This window comes from Silurus aristotelis (assembly GCF_946808225.1).
Source record: "Silurus aristotelis genome assembly, chromosome: 15".
Classification (NCBI taxonomy): domain Eukaryota; kingdom Metazoa; phylum Chordata; class Actinopteri; order Siluriformes; family Siluridae; genus Silurus; species Silurus aristotelis.
This window is the reverse complement of record NC_139588.1, coordinates 4,937,995-4,960,868: the sequence shown is the minus strand read 5'-3', so window position 1 is coordinate 4,960,868 and position 22,874 is coordinate 4,937,995. Positions and strand designations below refer to the sequence as shown.

General features: G+C 39.5%; 1 protein-coding gene across 1 annotated transcript in view; it reads left to right on the top strand.

Moving 5' to 3' along the window:
• cd2ap (CD2-associated protein) overlaps nucleotides 1-20,910 on the top strand; it is a 44,517-nt gene extending 23,607 nt beyond the window's left edge. The window contains exons 4-19 of the mRNA XM_083563053.1: nucleotides 1,301-1,401; nucleotides 1,609-1,729; nucleotides 3,563-3,717; nucleotides 6,882-6,969; nucleotides 7,741-7,835; nucleotides 8,071-8,169; nucleotides 8,926-8,979; nucleotides 10,060-10,096; nucleotides 11,953-12,015; nucleotides 16,028-16,175; nucleotides 16,263-16,372; nucleotides 17,082-17,197; nucleotides 17,398-17,478; nucleotides 18,009-18,178; nucleotides 18,496-18,559; nucleotides 19,541-20,910. Coding sequence (XP_083419179.1) covers nucleotides 1,301-1,401; nucleotides 1,609-1,729; nucleotides 3,563-3,717; nucleotides 6,882-6,969; nucleotides 7,741-7,835; nucleotides 8,071-8,169; nucleotides 8,926-8,979; nucleotides 10,060-10,096; nucleotides 11,953-12,015; nucleotides 16,028-16,175; nucleotides 16,263-16,372; nucleotides 17,082-17,197; nucleotides 17,398-17,478; nucleotides 18,009-18,178; nucleotides 18,496-18,559; nucleotides 19,541-19,582 — 1,544 coding nt within the window. The 3' untranslated portion in view covers nucleotides 19,583-20,910. The remainder of the gene's footprint in view (nucleotides 1-1,300; nucleotides 1,402-1,608; nucleotides 1,730-3,562; nucleotides 3,718-6,881; nucleotides 6,970-7,740; nucleotides 7,836-8,070; nucleotides 8,170-8,925; nucleotides 8,980-10,059; nucleotides 10,097-11,952; nucleotides 12,016-16,027; nucleotides 16,176-16,262; nucleotides 16,373-17,081; nucleotides 17,198-17,397; nucleotides 17,479-18,008; nucleotides 18,179-18,495; nucleotides 18,560-19,540) is intronic.
• Nucleotides 20,911-22,874: the final 1,964 nt, after the last annotated feature.

Genomic DNA, 22,874 nt, shown 5'->3' with positions numbered 1-22,874 from the left:
GTGTTCACCATGTGTTCACCCTGCTCCCTGTGTTCACCATGTGTTCACCCTGCTCCCTGTGTTCACCATGTGTTCACCCTGCTCCCTGTGTTCACCATGTGTTCACCCTGCTCCCTGTGTTCACCATGTGTTCACCCTGCTCCCTGTGTTCACCATGTGTTCACCCTGCTCCCTGTGTTCACCATGTGTTCACCCTGCTCCCTGTGTTCACCATGTGTTCACCCTGCTCCCTGTGTTCACCCTGCTCCCTGTGTTCACCCTGCTCCCTGTGTTCACCATGTGTTCACCCTGCTCCCTGTGTTCACCATGTATTCACCATGTGTTCACCCTGTGTTCACCCTGCTCCCTGTGTTCACCATGTGTTCACCCTGCTCCCTGTGTTCACCATGTGTTCACCCTGCTCCCTGTGTTCACCATGTGTTCACCCGGCTCCCTGTGTTCACCATGTGTTCACCCTGCTCCCTGTGTTCACCATGTGTTCACCCGGCTCCCTGTGTTTACTCGGCTCGGAGTGGCGGGTATTTTAAGAGCAAATAGGGACCAAAATATGAAATCTGATGTTCACAAATGTCTTTTTTTAATATAGAAATATACATTTAAAAAATATATGTATAGTATGGTGTAGTTTACTGTAAAAACAGAATTAAAAAAGTGGTTTCTGTAGATATAGATAAAGTATTTAGATTTTATTAATTGCATTTTAGATTAGATTAGATTCAACTTTATTGTTATTACTTGCACAAAATTTGAAAAGAAGAAGTGTAGTATGAATCCTACAATGGTGTTGCACCCCCTAAAAGTGGTTTAGGGTGTGCATCCGCTGCCTCGAAAATGTGTTTTGTGTAAACACTGTATCTGTTGTACTTTGACTGTGATAAAAGAGTGTATGTTTGCTGACAAAATCTGTAAGATGTGAGTGAGAAGAGGAAAGTCACGCTGCATTTAACTGCTTTGTTTCCAGGCACTGTGAATCAAATGAAAAAATGTGCCCTGACTGGTTGTGGGGATGGGTGTGTGTGTGTGTGTGTGTGTGTGTGTGTGTGTGTGTGTGTGCGTGCGTGCATGTGCGTGCGTGCATGTGCGTGCGTGCATGTGCGTGCGTGCATGTGTGTGTTTGTGTATGTGTGCACGTGTGTGTGTGTGTGTGTGTGTGTGTGTGTGTGTGTGTGTGTGTGTGTGTTTTAAAAACTAGCTGTATAAGCAGAAGTCAAGGAGGATCGATCCCCAGACATACTTTATAACAGGTTGGTCAAAGCTGCACCAGCTAACTTGTGTGTGTGTGTGTGTGTGTGTGCTGCAGAAATGAAAAAACGTCAGTGCAAAGTCCTGTTTGAATATGTGCCGCAAAACGAGGACGAGCTGGAGCTGAAGGTTGGCGATATCATCAACATTGTGGAGGAGGTAATGGACACCTCAGTTTTTAATCCAGTGTTTCCAATCATGCACGAGCTCGTTCACGTGTCAGACTCCGTTAAATCAGAGATTATGTAACTGTTCTACATAGCATCTTGTTAATGAATGCAGACAAGATTTCCTCCGCTCGGGAGGAAATGTTTGTTTTTCTTTAATAGAATCCATGTATGTAGTAATGCAGTGTGTGTGTTTTAGGTGGAAGAAGGTTGGTGGAGTGGCACCATGAACGGGAAGACTGGTCTCTTCCCCTCGAACTTTGTGAAAGAAATCGAAGTGAGCGAGGACGGCGAGAGCAACGATGTTCCCGACGAGCCAGGTAATGCCCGCGCCTCCATTAGGGCATGTTCTAACAGGCCTTCAAGGAGGCTGTTGTTGTTCCCTGGGTGTGTTAGTGTGCGTTTCAGAGCTACAACTACAGCAAGTGGAATCTAAGTGAACCGTTTCAACAGCACCTGAAAATCTCGAGAATTTTAGAGTAGGTGCATTCGGTGTGAAAACAGAGGAGAAGGAAATAAAATAAAAAATCTGTTGATGTTGGACACATGAAACCAGCATAGTTTAAGACCTGTTTATTGTGGGCTTTGTGTTGGCAGAAACTTTTTGCGCTTTTTTTATCTTTAAAACATTCTAAGGTCAGACTAAGGTCAGCTTTAAAGGCCTACGCTGTTCCTTGGGCCTCCAATGTGCTCCCACATCCTCAGGGAGTGGTTGGACATTACTACCCCTTCTTGTGGTTTGGTTTTCAAAATTTCTAACTCAGTCCTTCTAATGCAGTATACATATATTCCAACTAGGATGTAGTATGGGCCAGATATTTTACTGCTTCTAAGAATCTCGCACATCAGATGATACATTATAAATGTATCAATAGGGCCTGTTTCACTATACAAGAATGAAGGATAGATCTGATCCTTTCTGTCATTTATGTCATAAATCTACAGTAGGCTCTTACCTGCACATGTTTCAGGAATGGCAAGTTGTGGTTCCTTTTTGGAACTTTGTATGTTCCGTTCTTTCGGATTTCCTGGATTTAGATATACCTCAAGATCCCCTGCTTTTTCTGCAAGTTGGACGATTCTATTCTCCAGTTCAATGATTATTAAAAAAGGACCATATCAGGTGCAAGTACTGCTGCCAAGTTGAAGTTATGGACAGAACCATCAACTCCCACAACTTTTCCTTGGCTTTCATAATTTAGAGACATTGTATTGTTAGAAAGTACCACTGCCAGGCTCAAACGCACAAAGCACAACACTATTCGGAGTTGGAGAAAAATAATGCTGTTATGTTGCTAGATAGGATGAAAAGTACTACTATACCTATCTGACTTTTATTTCTTTAATTTTTCTTTCTTTATACAAGTGGTTGGCTTCATGGCATCTGTTTGTACATAGTTCTTTTGATCTGTGATATGTTTCTGCAGTGAAACAAAGTTTGAATAAAAATGTTGATCACAAAAATGTTTTCCTGCTATCTGGTGCTTAGTATCTACCCAAATTTGTGCAAGGAAGGACAACTGGTGAACCAGTGACTGAGTCATGAGCTCCTGAGGTTAATTGGGTGTGAGGCATTAAGGCTAGTCCATTTGGTCAGAATTCTGCTGAGGAACACAGATCAGACTTTGCCACCAACATTGTGAATCCATGGACCAAACCTAGTAATGTGCTGTGGGGCATTTTTTTAATGACACTACAGATTGTTAATCCCAATCACTCGTCAGCTTTTACTCCACAGACTATCAGAGTATTCCCATCCCTTCATGACCACAGTTTACCACCTTCTGCAGCATGTTACGAAGCAAAAGTCTAAATCCACTAGCTCACATTTGGGAGATGAAAGATTTTAGAGACTCACGGCATAAACATGCTCATGAAAAGTCTACAGGAATCGATTATGATCATGATCTCGGAAAGTTCCCAAGCTTTTAAGGGATTCAGGCTGTAAAAGAGCAAAAGGAAGAACTCCCCAGTTTTATTGTCGTGTTCCTAATAAAGTGTCCAGTGTGACTTTATACTGATCTTGTGACTATTTTTAAAACTGCTGCTACTCCACATTACTTATGTCACTGTACTCATGTATATGTCTGTCTGTAAATGGAGTACTAATAAGGTCGTGTTTGTGTGTGTGTGTGTGTGTGTTTACGTAAAAGATGACGTCACCAGTCCAACTTCCCCATACCCTGGAAATGGGGTCATCGCACAGCCAAAAAAGATCAAAGGGGTTGGGTTCGGCAACATTTTCCGCGAAGGCTCGGTGAAGCTTAAACCTCGCCTGTCGTCCGATTCAGAGGAGAAGAAAGAAAAAGTAAGCCTGCTGGTAACAATCTCAGTTACAGATAATGTCTAGATTGACTGATTTAATATTAAATAAAATATAAAAATTATTAATATATAATTCAGCCAAAAGTATGTCTACCACAAGTATAGAGGCTTTTACCTTAAGGCCCTTGTTCCTACAAAGTTTTAATCCCACGGATGTATGAAGCGACTCTGTATGTTGTAGTGTTACAATGGGAGGTCGACCGATACTGGTTGGATCATCCTTGCTGATCAACTGGTATTTTTTAAAATGGACACTAGATTAAAAAAAAAAAAATAAATAAATAACAGACCACGTAAAGATAGTACTGAACTTTATATAAAAAAAAAACAAAAAACAATAAAAAAATTACAGTACTAAATCATGAAAATGTTCTAAATAAAAAATATGTATATTTACATTCAATTAATAAATACAGATGAAACACATGCATTCAAACTTAAACAAAAAGTAACTAAAAATATTTGCATCCAAAATGAATTGAAAGAAAAAAGACTCCTTACATTAACAGCACGTGGTGTCAGTGATTCGCCTCTAGAGGCCACTCTTGTACTGTATAATGCAACCCGGAACAACTATTGATGCGGAGTGAAATCCCCTGGGTCTCCTCTTCCATTGAACTGGACCCTTTTCCTCGTCTTTTTATATATGATTTTCTTACTGCTCGATGGTAATGCACATGGAATATTTAGCAACCACATACATGTGAAATGGTCAGATGTACACATTTTACATCCCTCGGATGGAAAGTGCCCAATGTTGAATAGTGTGAATAGCGTAGTTGCTTTGGAGCATTTCTAAAATCATTATTACCGTAATTTCCGGACTATTAAGCGCACCCACTGAATATAAGCCGCACCCACTGAATTTTACAAAGATTTTTACTTTGAACATAAATAAGCCTACATTGAAACTAATGAACTTTACACAGGCTTTAACGAAAGACAGTGTCTGTTACACGGCTTGTATCTAAACAGTAGCCTACCAAGAAAGTCATTGTTCACTGTCTTCCTCCTTCCTTCCACAACAAAAAAAAGTTTATCTTTTGGCATCGTCGTGCGTTTAAAAATCACCATCGGTGAATCTTTTCTCCCGATGCCGTGCAGCTCAGAACACAGGTGAAGTGTTTTTTCATGCCCGGTTGTTTTCAGCGTGACGAATGATTCACATTTCCTGTTGACAGTCCGAGTGAGCGGCAGGTCAAACGCCAGAGGAACCTCATCCATATTTATGATGTGGTGCAGCCCGATTCAGTGGGAGCGCATCTGATTTAATATAAAGAATTTAATTAGTTCACCTGAACCTGTTCCGCAATTTCATTGGTCTAATGTTATGGGGCTCAGATTTTTGGCTTGAAGTTTGTGAAACCCGGAAAAATCCATAAATTAGCCGCTTCATTGTTTAAGCCGCGGGGTTGAAAGCTTAGGGAAAAAAGTAGCGGCTTATAGTCCGGAAAATACGGTAATATTTGTGAACCAGTGTGTGTGCATTTCTGAAAACCATTTGTACCAACAGCACCATGCAATGGATTTCTTGCTAAAGCCTGTACTTTTCTCAAAATCCTCAGTTTATCTCCCAAAAGTAAGTATTTGTGTCAATGAACATCTCATTCCCATCAGAATAACAAGATCTTTTGTCATTCAGTGCACTGTTTTATGACCCATTACAGTGCACAGTTTCAGTGTTTGCTGATGTAAACTACGTTTTGGATCACAATGACTGAAAATGCAAAACGGCTGAATTTCTTCTGTGGAAATTCAGGACAGGACAGGATTCACATTTTTACTGTACTGTACCTAGTGTTCGTTTGTTTCCTAGTTGTTCCTCCATTTACAGAAGTTGTAATTCTATGTTTCGCTCTGTCTGTATACGTTTGCCAATTGAAGATTCACTGGATTCACCTTTGACCTATTTTAGAGAACTAGTTGATCATTGGTTGATCTGATGGCGTACACTCCCCTTCATTAGTGACATTCGAGATTCTGCACAGTTCATCAATTAAACCCACACACAAAAAAAGTTTTTTTTACACACAAAAAAGTTTAATAGAAATGTAAAGAAGATAAGCTTGACAGATTATGGCAACTGGTTTAACCATTTTGCATGCAAAATGCAAACATTCACAGTTTGTTCAAGTTGTGTTTATGAAGTGCACAAGTGACACCAAGCTGTGGCGGTTGAATGAGTCTTTTTGAGAATCTGAGAAAAGCTCCAAAGCAACTGATGAAAAAAACGAATATTAAAAGAGCAAATCGTGTCTGAACAAAGGTGCCGTCTCAATACGTCTTCCTTTTACTCTTGTGCAGAATGCTGCTCACGTCTCATAGCCACAGGCACTGGATCATGGAGCGGTAATTACAGGTTACTGGACCTTCACTGAAGCGCTGCCAATGATTGCTTAAGTCTTGGGTGCTGTTCTTTTGTTTTGGCAGAGGATTTTTATTTTAGTATTTTTTGCAGCCTCTGGATCATGAGTCACTTTTTAAATTTCTGTTGTTCTGTTTATTTTAATTTAAGCACCAAGCAGACATTAAACTGTTGTGAGGTTTTGTCTCATTAAAGTGGGTCTGCATTTGATGACTGAGGTCATCGCTTATAAGTGGCGAGTCTACGAAGTGAAAGAAACATTTAGCTTGTTTGTCGTTCTCAAAGATAAACTATTGGCCTACTTACTTTATTGTGGTCAAATCAAACCAAAGGGGGTGGCTCTTTTTATCTATACTCTAGGCTTGTACATCTCCATAACTGAGGCTGATGCGATTTGCATCTCAAAGCATAGCCAGCGATATGATACATTAATAATACAGTACATATAAATCAGCTCTCAACGCGATTCATCCCTATTCTGATGCAGTGCGATCGATTACCATTTGATTCAATTCAATATTGTACTAATACGCTTTTTCTTTGACTCAGACAGACAGCAAATCATTAATTTACTGACTTCTAACACATGGCCCTTTTACAGGCAGGCCTGTTGCACGTCCTTAGACATAGAATACTTATGTATGTCCAACAATTGTGTGAAGAAGCACAAAAGGCTGCAAAAATCAGGGTTCCCAATAGTTTTGTCCGTAAAGTGCACATGTCTTTGTGATTAAGCGTGTTTTCACCCCAGTAAATTAATCTGTGCTTCTGGTTTATTCCAGCCTGTGCCGTCAGTACCGTCAGCCACTAAGCCCAGGTCCTCACACACAGCAGATGCTCACAAAATGGAGAAAGATGGAGAGGGTAAAGGTGAGTATCTGGCCTTGGGCCAATCTGCAGCTCAGACTACAAAGAATTTATAGATTGCATACAGAACACAATGTGGATTTCTCTCACATATGAGACGGGGCTGTGGCCCAGACTGAGTAGTACTGACACTCGGTAATGGAGAAGCGGTAGAACAGACTGCGCTGCATCACAGACAGGAATCTAATGTAGCGAGAATGAATGCCACTACTAAAGCAATAATCCCCAGTTGAACACAAGTCTCCTTTCACTGCAGCCACAGCTGCACTGCCTACATACATCATCTCTCGCAGAAGCGTCAGTTTTATCCTCATAACATGACCCCGGGTTTTCCCTGCATTTTTGTGCATTTTTCCATTGGGGGGGGGTTAAATGTGTTTTGGAGCAAAATCCACAGGGGAAAAAACTTAAAAGTATAAATGGTTCATGAAAAACCTTTATGAGCAAAAATTATGAACTGATTTGGTCGACCTTTCCTCACAATGTCAAAGTTTATTTGTGACCAAATTGATTTCTTCTCCTCAGCCATTTTGTGGAATGAAAAAAAAAAAAAGCTATTAAATCCACAAAAATGTATTTGATCTTGTAAATTTTGTGACTGATGCTCTGACCATCCAATGGGAGGAGGAGAAAATGGCGACGTGATCGTACAGACAGCAGTGCAAATGGACTATTGCAGATAATTTAATGCGTATCTGCGGACCAAAAAATTTGACACCATAAATACACTACACTAAAGATCCTTACAGACTGATATTATGTATGTGTTCACAGTAAAGGAATACTGCAAGGCCACGTATAATTATGAAGCTACAAACCAAGATGAGCTCGACATAAAGGAAGGTGAACTTATTCACCTACTAAGCAAGGTGAGTTTGTATTTGAGTTTTTGGTAGAATGTCTGATAACTGAATTACAATAACCAGAAATCTGTTGATTTGGTGGCTTTATTGTAAGAAAAAGCTACAAGCAGCACTGTTTCAGACCCCACAGATTCGCTTCTTGTGAATACTAATAATAATCATATCTAATATTCTTACAGTATCATAAATTTAGAACTACCTTTAACAACTTTCTGCGGCCTCTGCGTGCGCTGTGTTGTAGGACACAGGGGAGACAGGCTGGTGGCGAGGAGAGCTGAATGGCAAAGAGGGAGTCTTTCCTGACAACTTTGTGGTGCTGATTTCAGAGTCAGAAAAAGAGGTACTGATCTTTATTTATAACCTTGATTTTCTAGTATACAGTAGGTTGCGGCCTTCCAGCGTGATCCGAGCCGCCCTCATTAGCCACCGTGGTTTCCTTTTTTATGCTGATGTACACTGTTTTGCCACATTTGCGTGGCCATCTGACCAGACACATCCATATGCACTATTGTGAAAAGGGTTCAGAAAATGTTAAAAATAAGAAATATTGCAAGGAACAGCATTAACATTAAGCTTTGTTATTATTAGAAGACAGACACATGTACTAGGTGAGGGCAGGGAAAGGGCTTCTGATTTGAAGTTTGTAAGTGGCACTACTGAGCTCCCACTACTGGGCCCTTCAATGTGGCCCTTAACTGCTCAAATGTATAAATAATGTTTAATGCTCAAGCAGCAACCTGAGTGAAGGAGATTAAGCATGTGATGTTTGAGTAAAGAGCTCTACATCGACTGTCCTTTCTGTAGTTTGTGAATGTCATAATTGGTGTCTGTGATGAAGGTGATGATAGATTGTTATGATGGCAACCTGAGTCAGGAGGTAGATCCTGTGCTTGGCTAGCTTCTTGTTAGTGAAGATCGTTCTGACCTTATTGTCTTACATGTCTGCATCCTTTCTCACACATAAGTAAATAAATCCTTGGTGTTTTCTGCTAATCGAATAGTCATGTTCACCCCAAACGGTCTGTTTCACACGTACATCTTCGCTTCATTTAGGTTTTAAACGACATTTTTTCTTTAATGTTGTGTTTTTTTTTAGACTCTTTTATCCAAAGGCTCCATTAAGCAGACTTCCAAACAAGAACCAGAAGAGGTAAGGATACTTCTATATAAAGTGGAATATCTGTTTTCTAATTCTCCTGTTGTCATGGTAACAGACCTGACAACGGTTTACAAAAACTAATCCTGTCAAACAACAAAATATTAGATAACTGAGTGATTCAGGTACGTTTGGTTCCAAATTTGTGGACACCTGACCATAAGATTTTTATTTTTTTATTTTTTTTAACCATCCCATCCCACCCCACATTTAGTTCCCCAATTTGCTCTTGTAAGAACCTCCACGTGACGATGTTCCACTAGATTTTGGAGCGTGCATCAGCCACGTGGCACTGATGTAGGGTGAGGTAAGGAGGCCTGGGGTGCAGTCAGCATTCCAATTCGTCCAAAATAAGATTGAGGTCAGAACTTCATGGTAGTTTACTCAAGATCTTCTACTCCAAGCCATGTAAAGTGTGTCTTCATAAATATCTTCAGGGATCTGGCTTTGTGCACAGGGGTATCGTCACACTGGAACAGGTTTGGGCCCCATAGTTCAAGTGAAAATTTCATGCCACTGAATCCAAACGCATCCTGTACCCAGCCTGTGTGTCTCCAACTTTGCGGAAACTGTTTGGGAGGGAAAAACATTTCTGGAAATGTCAGGTGTCTATGTACTGAATAGTGTAAAGTACATAGTATTAAAAATAATTAATATAAATAAATGAAGGGGGGAGTGGTGGCTCCAGTGGTTAAGGCGCTGGGTTGCCGATCGGAAGGTCTGGGGTTCGAGCCCCGGTATTGCCAGGCTGCCACTCTTGGGCCCTTGAGCAAGGCCCTTAACCCTCTATGCTCTGGGGGTCCCTTACGAGGGAAATATCAAGGTCCGTGACGTCGGAGTGACGTGGGGCCGCCTTCCCGTGGGCTCACCACCTGCAGGAGGGACCGTAAGGGACGGTGCTTTGAGGATTGGGCAGTAGTCGAAGGCAGGGGCCTGCTTAGACTTCTGCCCCCGCGACCCGAATTACGGATAAGCGGGAGAAAATGAATGAATGAATAAATAAATGAAGATGTGAAGGTGAGATGAGTCGAATGCATCACTCTGAAACCCAGTGCTGTTTTTTTCTCTCTACAGAAGCCAAAGAAGCCGCCACCACCATCCAAAACTGCAGGTATTACACAGTATAGCTCTTTGACCTCTGACTCTTCTTTCAGTGGGTAAAAGAACAAAGTATTTGCACTTTCACCTCCTATTGTGCTCTGTGAGACTGACAAACTGCTTTCATAGCTTTCTTCTATGTACTGTATGCGCTCCTGTACATCTTTTCATCCTGTGCATTTATCCAGTCATCGGGCGACAGAGGCTCGCTGCAGAAAATCGTACAGATGCTGGTAGTAGGTTTGAGCTGAAACAGTGCTACAGTAATATCTGAGGCGGCTTGTGACCAATAGTGGTCAAGTACCAGATTTTCCGCACACTACATATTCAGGCCCGAATTCTTAGTTCATATGTATGACTGCTCTCTGATCACCCCAGAAGGTTGGAAACGAAGCATCCCAAACAGTATGACTAGTTACTGAACCGCCTATCAAGGTCTCTGGGTTTCTGACAGGGTCTGTGATCGCGATGTGCATGATCCAGTGCTGACGGCCATAGGTAAAAACTCAGAGGCGGCAAAATGATGTTTCCATTGTAGTCGTTCCCTAGAATGTGCTTTTCCGATGTCTTTTGTGTCGACCTGTTAGATTGAGTGATGAATGCGAGTATATGAATAGGTGTGGAGATGTATGACTGTATGAACAAAAGTGTGTGGACACCTGAGCATATGTGCTTTTTAAATGTCCCATTTTACAAATCAGTTTATATTGTTTTTAACAATGGATATTGTCCCAAATCAGCGCTACAGAATAAAATAAGAACATAAGAGAATACAACTTTTAAGTGTATAAATCAGTCGATATAATACATTTTTCCTCTTTGCAAGTTTCACTTCAATACATTTTTATTTGTAGAGCACACTTAAGAAAAATCATTGTCTCAAATCAGCTTCACACAGATGAAGTGGGTACAAAGTTGTATAAAATAGTGTCTATAGTTTAGTGCCTATAAGTTTGTTCTTTATAATTGTAAGTTCATCCCTAATGAACGAACCAGTGGCGACTGTCAAGGAAGAAACCTTGAGAAGAACCAGACCAGAAGTTAACCCATTCTCATCTGTGTGGCACCGAAATTCATACATCCATACATCCACTCATTACAGTGCCATCATTGTTGAGGACATTGTTTTCTTTGTTTAGTAAGATTGAGTTCAGAGTTCTGTAATAGGCCAGTCAAGACCTTCCACTTCAGTCCATGGATCTTCATGGAACTGGTTTGGGTCTTGTAGTTCAGATGAAGGGAAAATGTAATTCTATTGCACCTGAAGACACAATTGTGTGCCTATATGTTTTGTAGAAACAGTTTGTGGAAGAACCAATGCTTTTGGCCATACAGTGTATAATAAATACTTTCGACCTGTTCTTATGCTGCCTTCCAAACTTTCTGATCAAAACAAATGTTTTCCCAGAAGCTCTGCTCAGCCACAGAGTCTCCTTTTGAGAGAGTGACTATTTTTCTCTTAAACATCAGCGTTCATGTTCTTTTCTTTCATTTCCTGTACTGTACTCTCACTTATTTGGCTTAGTTTTAGGGTTTTTTGGGGTCTACATTGTTCTGAAAGCATCATCCCAGGCTCCATCACTCAGTCAGGATAAAAACGTTGTAACAAACACACAGGCATTTGTTATATTTGAAATGTTTTGTGACATGATTTCAGCTGTAAAACCTATCAAAGGCGCTCAAATTGATTTTCTAGCTCGTCTTCTCTTCCCCCACAGGAAACCAAATCAGCGCTGCATTTGCAGCTTATCTGCTTCATGCATGTGGTTTTGCTCTTTTTGTTTGTTGTATGTCTGCACTGTGTGTAGTGTAAAACGGGAGATAGGGAGAGGCAGAGATCCAGCTAATGCGCCATGTTTCGTTTTTTAGCACTGAAGCCAGAGGTCCCGAGTGCTGACAAGAAACCCACACAGCTACGGGCTGAGGATAAAGGTAAGCAACATCAGCCATTACCTTCAGAAACTTTACAAATGCAAAACAACGGCAGGGGGAAAAAAACGTGTCAGCAGTTCATATCAATATTCTTCAGACAATAAGTATAGCATACAAAAATAGTAATTTTACTGTTGAAATGTTTTCAATAATATGACTTTTTTTTATTTGATTAATGATAGGGATAATTGGAAAGAATTAAACATATCACAGTAAATAAGCCCTAGATGTTCCACTAGATACATATTTTGAAGGTTATATTACAACTTAAGGAATTCCCCCACTATTTACTTCCAATTTCCCTTCACACCTTCTTCAGTTGTGCATTCTTTGCATTTTCTCTGAGATTAATGTAGATAACAAGTGATGGAGGCTACAGCCTGCACTTTATCGTACACTTGCCTCGATTGGCTGCATTATTATATGTTATTATAAATCAGAAGTATATCTTCATGTCAATTCTACTGATTATGAAAAAACACTAATTTAGTTATTTATTTTATATGTGACTTAATATTTATAGTATACAATAGCTGTATAATAAATAAATAACGTTCTACACTGGTAACTGAAGCTCCTTAGTACAAATGTTAGATGAAATTAAATGTACAGTTTTGTGGAACATGTGCCCTTGTGGTTATGCCTTGGCATCCTACAATGAAATGTGTGTATGCAGTTGCAGGGTGGAATGACCTTTGTGAATCTGAATGATTGGCTTCAACTTACCCCTTTACTGCCTGCCGTTGACATATGGCAACAATTCATTTACCTCCTTTTTCAGGTGTTAATTAAAAACCCGATTTGGATATACCGAAACACAAACACCATGCCACATGACAAGAAAATCATAAGATTATCATGGACAAGCTTTCAAATACTGAATATTTGTTCAATAGTTAAGCAAAACTACTCTATCGGTGAATCTCCATCTGTCTTGTCTGTCATTTGAACAAGTTTGTGTTTTGAGTATTCTGTAAAAATGGTAAAGTGTAATCGTTGCCAAATGCCTATAACATGCAGTGAAATGTGATGAAATAAAAAAAATATATATATATTTTTTAATGAAAATTTCAATCATTTTATATATATATATATACAGTGGAACCTCGAGTTATGAACACCCCGGCATACGTATAATTCAGGTTACGAATCGCAGTTCATCCAAATTTTTGCCCCTGGTTACGAACAAAATTTCGGGATACGAACGTCGCGCACCAAAAAATCGCAGGCAAGTGGGTTCTTTTCGTATCGCCACCCACGCTCTCCCACGCAGCTCGTCGCATCAGTTAGCGTCCTGTGTACCTAGCGAGAGCATTGTCTCAGCGTTCATGTTAACACTGTCTTTATTTTGTTAATATTCATTAATATTCTATAATATAATATATAATAATATATAAATAATATAATATAATATAATAAGATTCTCCTTCCAAACAATAACTCTCCCTCCTCCCCCTTTTACGAATGTCGTCTCCATCATGCCAGCAGCGAGTCTTCTTAAAGGTAAAGTACCCAGTTGAGATAATGATTTCTTCTTTTATATGTTTTTATATGGTATGATTTCAATATAACATGTTAAAAGTAAATAATATTAGTGAATATTGGCTTTATTTTTATTTTTATATACCAACTTTTCAGGTTACGAATAAAGTACCGGAACGAATTAAATTCGTAACCCGAGGTTCCACTATATATATATATATTTTTTTTTTTTTTTTTTTTTTTTTTTTTTCATTTGAACTAATACAAATAATTAACCTACATTAAGCATTTTTGGTTTTACCTATTTTTATTTTATACCTAAAATAAGAAAGGGGAAAATAAATAAATAAATATATATATATATATATATATATATATATATATATATATATATATATATATATATATACACACACACACACACACCGTAATTTCCGGACTATAAAGCGCACCCAAATATAAGCCGCACCCACTAAATTTTACAAAGATAAAAAAAATAAAAATAATAATAACCTGTCTATAAGCCGCAGGTGTCTACACTGAAACTAATTAACTTTACACAGGCTTTAACGAAAGACAGTGTCTGTAACACGGTGTAACGGGTGAAATATGTTGTGGCTCGCCTGAGGATTATGTCCTTATTATTTTCTGATGCTCATTTCTTAGTTTCTTTGACTAACCCGTAACGCTGTTGGCAAGAAAAATAAAAAAGCACGAGTTTTGGAAACCTGTCTGTGCTTATATGATTTCTGTTGCAACTGGAGTTAGCGAGCTCTTCCTTCACCCAGACTCAACGTGCTTTTTTTTTTTTTTTTTCTTTATCAGTATTTTATTCAAACAACAATGATGGCCCTCATTACCCCTCATTACTTATTGATTATTGCTGCATTAACCGTTTCAACCTGGAAAAGTTTTGTGCCATGCACATGGTTGATCCTGGTTTTCTTCACCTGAGTCAGAACTTCCCAATAAAATGTTTCATCTATATGCTGCGAGATGTTGTACTGTCATCTAAATCCTCTTGTGAAAATTCGACAATCCACCTTATAACCTTTGGTCCTTCTTGGAGATCTGTGAGCATGTTGTGTCTGGGATATGGGAGAAGTGTTAGCTCAGTGGTAAAGATGTTTGACATTTGATTGGACGGTTCTTAGTTCATAACCCAGCACCACCAAGCTGCCACTGTTGGGCCCTTGAGCAAGGCCCTTAACTGCTTAGGTGTATAAATAAAATAATTCTGTGCAAAATGACCTAAATGTAAATGGGACATACACTCAGGCACATTGATATTTTAACACAATTGCATGTGGCATGCACAGAGCGATCATGCCAATCTAAGATGATCCCATTTTAACAAAATGTATCTGTGTGCAGCTAGATTGACTGAGGCAGAAAAACCACCCTGTTACCCCGTTGTGGGGTTGCTGGAGCAAAGAACTGTTCCTGAAATGGGTTATAAGCCCATGAATGGACCTCATGATCTTAGGAGATGCCCTATTTTAGACCCCATTTAAAAGAGAGAAAACCACGGAAAGCCACATTGTCTGAGGATCAGAGTGCACCCAAACAACCCTGACCAACTCTGGGTTATTGGTTAGGAAATTGAGGGTTCATCCCCAGCACCACTGCTGGGGATAAGCAATGCCCTCAACCCTCTCTGCTTCAGGGTTGCTGTCTCTTGGCTGACTTTGAGCTCTGATCCCTACCTCCTAACAAGCTGGTATATGCAAAGAAAAGTATTTCTCTGTGCTGTGAATTGCAATATGACCCTGTACCATGACAAAGTCTTGATCCAGTTAAGGGCAGAGAGAAAGGTACACGTTACATGTACTGATGGCATTTTTTAAATGCGTAAAAAGCCAATAGCTATAGATCTGTTCTCTGTACAATTTTTTTTAGTGGGAGGTGATATCTCCAGGGGGCGCTGTATCATGGCTGACCCTGCGCTCTGACTCCACATTCCTACATTGCTAGGATATCTGAAGAAATAACAATTTAACAATAATAAAGTATCCAGAATTGTAAAAAAAAAAAATGCCACTTGTTTATTAATAAATGTAATAATTTATTAATAAATTATAATAAATTATGTACACTATATGAACAAAACATTGTGGACAACTGAGCATAAGATTGTGTGATTAGTATTTTTTAACATCCCATTTCATATTTAGTTGCTATTTGCTGTTATAATATGTTCCACTCTTCTAAATGAAGAATCTAAAACTAGATTCTGTGGAGATTTGTACTTTTTTTTTTTTATTTAATCACAAGGGAATTAGTTAAGTTGGGTACTGATGTAGGTGAGGAGGTCTGGGTTAGTCAGCGCTCACATTCATCCCAGAGATGTCCAGTAGGGTTGAGGTCTGAGCTCCATACCACTTAACCATTAAAGCATATTTTCATGGAACTGACTTTCGTGCACTGGTGAAACAGGTTTTATGTAAAAAAAAAAATGTTATGCTATTTCTTTATCACCGTATCTGTTGTGTGTGTCAAACTCATATTTACTGGTCTTCTGAACTGGAAGTTGACAAGGCTCTGCCAGACAAACCTGCCAAGCCAGCTCCAATTGTGCCGCCGAAAAAGCCTGTTCCTCCTGGAAAAGGCCTGCTGCGTCCAGTAGCACTGCAGCCGAAACGACCTGAAAAACCTCTTGCTCCATCACCAGTAGCTAAGTGAGTAATTCTCAACATATTACAGATATAGTCCTTCTATAAGAAAGTAAGATAATCGGTTCCACACTGTTCATTGTTTCTCCACAGGCATAATGGGGAGGTGCCACAAACACGACCAAAGTCAGACTACGAGCCATCAGTACCCCTCAAAACAAAAAACATGTCTGGGGACTGGACTGAGAAAACCGCCAACGTGGGTGTGTACCTGCTTTTAAAAAGAAATAAGAATTTTTAGGAAGTATAATCCATTTCTTTTGAATTCACCTTTTAAGGACCCCTCTTTTTCAATCAGTCTCTTGAGTGGCTCAAAATATAAAGCTGTCGTTTAAAGAATCCCGATGATGCCGTAGTCACGCGTGACCTTGTTCTCGATGATTGGTGGTACTCTCTCCCCTGTCAATCACAGTGACATTCAACCAATCATGAGTGTCTGTAAGCTCCCGTGGTCGGGTTTGATACGCTGCACCCTGACCTGAGCAGTAGCTTGTAAAGATGCTCAGAGGAAGCGCATTATATCTTTCACCCCTCTGATTGGAAGCTGATAAGGATAATCCCTTAATGGCTGTTCAGTAGGTGTTCTAAAGATCGAGCAGCCTCAATATTTGACACAAACAATATCCCATATGTCTAATATAATATGATATACATGAAAGTCATAACAAGGTGGAACATGTCAAAAGCAACGGTCGGCGTAAAGGCTGTGTCTCAAACCTTGTACTAATGTACTAGTGATCTGATATGTAATTTGGGATTTAGTCAAGGACAGGAAATGAAACTACGATTAAAACATTATACAAAGGCATTCATTTATAAGTGCTACTGCTGTTTATACAAACGAGGTTTGTTTGTTTGTGCTGGACTCGTTTTGTGTTCTAGCTCTTTTTGATTCTCTTGCTTACACTTTAGAGCTTATAAGTTTTGATGATGTGTCATCTACCTCGGAAAAGTTGTCTCACCCGACTGCAAACAGACCAAAGATGCCTGGCAGGCGACTTCCAGCCCACTTCAGCGCTGGCCCGTCTGTGAGTGAAACTTTGTCTTTCTATTGTAATGCATGTAAGCCAGAAAGAGAAATGAGGTCAAAGCCCTGTTCCATCATACTACAGGTCATACTGAAAAACACTGATGTATTCAGTGATTTCTCAACTATTAAAAACGACAGAGAAAAATGTACATGTTAGTGAAACGCTCTGTTTGTTTGTATGTCTTTGTTGTTTTGCAGCCAAATAAAGAAACCGGCGAGAAAGCTCCAAAAGCAGAGGAAGAAGAAGCTCCGAGACCAAAGTCTTCTGAAGTTTGCAAGGTAAGCTAGAATTTGACTGAAATCCTGAAGTGACTGATATTCCCCAATAGTTGACATTCTATGCACGTCCTGACCTGCTGGCTGCATTATCAACTCAGCCATGTGAAGCCTCCAAAGCGAGTTCTTTTCAATGGCAAGAGTTTTACAGAAATACACACACTTAATATCCAACAAGGACTGATTAACAACAAACAACTGATTAAAAAAAAAGTATCGAGTAACATAATGCCGAGGTGGACTTAGCAGTTCGTTTGGCCAGGTTGAAGCTAGCCAGCTTTAGCACAGTCAAAAAGGTGCATACTGTAGTTTTGTGGGCAAAGCTTCTTTACTAGATGAATAATTGACATGAAAGAACACTTTTCCTGTTGGTTTTGTGTCTTCCATCGTGTCCTATAGAGTTGGAATTAATTGCCTTGTCCTATTTTTAAGTTTGGACTGTACTGCTTGAGGACTGGTAGGGACATAAACACACACACACACACACACACACACACTTATGTTATTTTTTTTTCTACTTAACTTTTGTACAGGCTTCGCTCTCAGCACCATCCCCCACTGTACACAAGGTGGCGAATGTCTCCACTCCCGAGTCGAAAGTGAAAACAGACATTGAGGAGGACAAAGGCAACGAAGTGGAAGAGCTCAAGGCTCAGATTAAGGAGCTGCTGCTCTCTGTAGAGTTACTGAAGACCCAGCAGATGTAAGATGAGCCACGATGTCTCTTTATTTCTCTCACTAATTTTTGAGCATTTGTCCTTCAGGGCCCTGAAGCGCACCACTGTTCCATAACCTTCATTTCTATCAGTGCAACTGTAGCAGCATTTAACACTTCCTCCAGTGTCCCAGTTTCAGAATTTTCACCCTCGTCTACCCCCCTCCACTAACAAAGAGTCTAGAGTCTTTTTTTTTTTTTTTTCTTACTAAATTTAACTGAAAGCCACAGGCTGCATATTCAAATCTCTGTGTGCTCCTGTTTGGCAGCTTAATGAAGGTATAACGTGTTTTTCATATCTGCAGGAGAGAGCTATCTGACTTCAGAACTGAGCTGGATGAAGAGCGGTTGAAACGGGTAGCTTTGCAGGTACAAAATGAATGATTCAGTTTATATAAATGCATTTAAAATTATAACAATATTAAAGATTCAGCAGCAGAAAAATTGTACATTCAATACTTCTAGTTCATTAATATCAGTTTTTTTTCCTGCCAAAATCAGCATGATTACAAATGTGATATTGATTTTGTAAAACAAACTAGAAGTTTATATTAAAATACTTTTCTTTTAGACATTGCCTGTTTTTGCTCAATTTCACTATCAGAAATTATTCCAAAGCCACAGTTTTGTATCTCTGTGAGTGAGTGAGTGAGTGAGTCTGTCAGTCTGTCAGTCAGTCTGTCAGTCAGTCTGTCAGTCTGTCAGTCAGTCTGTCAGTCAGTCTGTCAGTCAGTCTGTCAGTCTGTCAGTCAGTCAGTCTGTCAGTCAGTCAGTCAGTCTGTCAGTCAGTCAGTCAGTCTGTCAGTCTGTCAGTCTGTCAGTCAGTCTGTCAGTCAGTCTGTCAGTCAGTCTGTCAGTCAGTCTGTCAGTCAGTCTGTCTGTCAGTCAGTCTGTCAGTCAGTCTGTCAGTCAGTCTGTCAGTCAGTCTGTCAGTCAGTCAGTCTGTCAGTCAGTCTGTCAGTCAGTCTGTCAGTCAGTCTGTCAGTCAGTCTGTCAGTCAGTCAGTCTGTCAGTCAGTGCGATTAAACCGAATCATTTAAACGGGTGATTCATTCAATCTCAGTGACTCACTTATTAACACTGACTTACTGGAGGTTTTAATTTCATCTAAAAAATAAATACATTTAAATGCACTTCACATGCAGCTTCTGTTTCCTCTGAATTGCAAATATCTTCGTTAAATAATTATCGTTATTCATACAATAAAAAAAAAATATCGAGATATCTCTTTTTCTCAATATCGCACACCCCTAGATTGCTGATGTGGATTTGAGGGCTGCTTTTTTATTTTTATTTTTTTCTTTTCCCCATCTGAAGAATCATTATTAACACACTTTTCTCATTTTTCAGCTGGAGATAGAGAAATTAAAAAAGCAGGTACAATCAACATAAGGTGGGACTCGCGTGCTGATGAAACGAAGCCGTGACGACTCGGTGCACGTCCGGGTGCGGCAGATATCATTCCCTCGATCCTCAGAGTCTCCGACCTTTTCCAAAAATTGTAAGATTGACATTTGCACATAATGACCTTTTTTTTTTTTTTTTTTTTTTTTTTTTTTTTTTTTTTTTTTTTTTTTTTTAAATGGTTATAGAATGGTGTAATTAAGACTGATGTAAATGGTTTTTTTGTTAGTCTTTTTCCTTTGCTGTCTATTTCTCTTTTTCTTTTTTGTTTTGACAACAAATTGAGGCCTTATTCTATACTACTGTGCTGGATATATGCAGGCTCCACTTTCACGTGGGCAGATTTGCAATTTAATACTACTGAAGCTGTATAAAGTCATGGACGGGATTCGTTTGTTTTCGTCTTATGTCATGGGGTGGATCATGTTCTATCACGAATAGCAGCAATAATCTTTCCATGTTAGCTTGTTTGGATTACTCCGGAATATATAACCGACTTGGCTGCTGTAGTTCTCGTTGCTTTCTTTTCATCTCTTAGCGTTTATTTTTTTTATTATTATTATTATTTTAGTTTTTTCCTCCAGGGTGACACTATTGTGCCTGTTTTACAAGTGTTAATATGGGAAACTCGTTTAATTCTTAGCTTTGCAGCAAAATATAAATATATATATATATATTTTTATCAGCCGTCGTAAAGAATGGGAATATACGTACGTGCGTATACACAGGTAGGGAACGGAAGAAAAAAAAAATAGAAGACATTTTTCCTGTTTCTAAATCCCCAAACGCTGCGCATGTCCCTGCGTCTGCCTCTCTGTGAGGATGTACGGATGAAAAAAGGTCGGCGAGATTTACATATACGGATATATTTCTGTAACGAATCCTATATTTGTCACAAGATTGAATGTTGTCCTTTGTTGGAGTACACTAGAAGTGTACCCTTCAGGCTTTTTTTTCCTCCTGGGAGAAAGGGTTGGAAGTATTCCACATCAGGGAGTGTGTGTGTGTGTGTGTGTGTGTGATTTTAATCCCTATAGCAATAAATAAATCTATACAATGTCTTAAAAAATTTCTTTACAATGTTCAGTTAAATGAAAAATATTTTGCTGTAAATTTTTTCCCCCAATTAAAATTCTCTGAAATGTAATCAACATTCCATTTCTATTTAAAACACCCGAGGCAGGATGTTGTGCAGACATGCAGCACAACATCTCCAAGTGAACCTGTTTACATGATTTTTGTACCAGAATTAGCATGAACTGTTTTGTTTTTTTTCACCCCTCAAGCTAAATAAATGTCTTTATGTATAGAAGTTATTAAATGAGTATGATCTTGTTTTCCACTCATGCAACAGCCTGTGAGGTTCAGCATTAAAATTCATTTCTGTTCATCGATAAAACACTTACCACTGTGTCTTAAAGACAGCAATCGCGCTTGAGGTGAAGGCTCAGGTTTGACCTTAGAGTCAATATCATCTGCATCTCCTTTCTTTTTCTCTCCTCGTGGACCACTGGTGCACCATATGGAACACTCTTCTGAACAGCTTGTTACTAATCTCTGAGCTACTGGTGTCCTGGCCTCCCAGCTGGGGATCAACTCTTCTCCTCTCATTCTTTTTTCCCCCCAGTGTCTTCCTCAGTTCAGCCTTCCCTCATTGCTACACCACTTCCCACCATGTTCGTAATGTTCTATATTGTTTTTTAACTCTCCGGCTGTGAAAACGTCTACACCCAGCAGCTAATAAGATACACACACAAACTGTGTTTTAAAAGTATTAGGACTCCTGACTTTTTTAGCCACTGCTCTACACATTGTCTCAAAACAGCTTTACAAAATGTAAGAAATATTGAAAAAAAATTCACTAATGTTTAAATGTATTTATATTTTTTCCTGATGAACAAGCCTGGGGTGACTGTGGCAAGGAAAAACTTCCTGAGATGAAAGAAGAAACCTTGAGAGGAACCAGACTCAAAAAGGGAACCTCATCCTCATCTAGACACTAAGAGTGTGATTCCAAATTCTACAGTCTATGACAGTCAGTTCTTCAGAACTTATTAGTTCAACATCTGAGATCGTTATAGATTCAAAACCAACTCCTTTACGCCAGAGCCTTTTTTTTTTTAAAGTAACATTTAACGTCTTTAAATGTTGCTTTTATTAACACCCTCTAGTGGCTGAATAAATCTCCACAAATCTCCAGAAGCACCATCCAAAATCTTAACAGAACATCTGAACAGAATGAGTGGAGGTTATTAGAACAGCAAATATGGACTGAATGTGGAATGGGATGTTCAAAAAGAACACAAGCTCAAGTGTCCACAAACTTATATGAATTTAAAGTATATACATATTATCCAATTCACTCAAAAAAAAAAACCACTCCCCATCATGACCTGCCTCTGCCTCTTCAAGAAAGTTATATCTGCTAATGAATGTGCAAGTCGAGATCTCACAACGGTTGACATGATGGTCACGTGCAGTGCATATAAATGCTCGATATTTTGCCTCCATCACATACACAAGTTATTTCCATTTCTATTCAGGGGAAATCTCTTGACTGAGAGTTTGAGGACTGAGGCTTTTGCGTAAGGCAGTTCTGGGATTTGAGCTCATAACCTTCTGACCGGAAGTTCAACATCTTAAACGTTACGCTACCACGTCCACATTTAGCGCTGAGGATTTATAGATTCTCCAGATTCTGACCCACATCATTCCGAAGAAGATGTAACATGGGAGAGTTTGTTGAGCATATGGAGGAATTTGTGTAGGACAGAAAGATCACGGGTGGTCCGTCTGCCTTGTGCTAGCAGCGGAGGCACTTTCCTTAATCAAGCACTAATGCATACGGATGAACAATTAGATAATGGACCACCACTTAGTGGTTTTTTTTTTTTAAGAAAAAAAAAAGGGCTAGGGGTGGTGGGGGTCTGTGAAATCTGCTGAGTCAGACTCTGATTGATCAAGGCACTAAATTCCCTGCATAGACTGAAATGTCTTCTATCAAGATTTCCCATCATGAGGCTGAATCAAATCGTCGACCAAATGATGATAACATGGGCTAGAAATAATATAAAAGTCCTGCTGGTTTGCAACTTCTACAGAACTTTTACTTTTGGTTTTGAAGGTGAACAATGCGTGACGGTCTCAGAATGTCACAGTGAAACCTCTCTAGGGCTGGGAGTACACAGTGGCTTTTCACCAGTCCCAGGAGCCTGTAAGCAGCCCCATGGTGCTTGTCCCCAAATAGATGACAAATGATACGACTCTTCCTGGTGGCTGA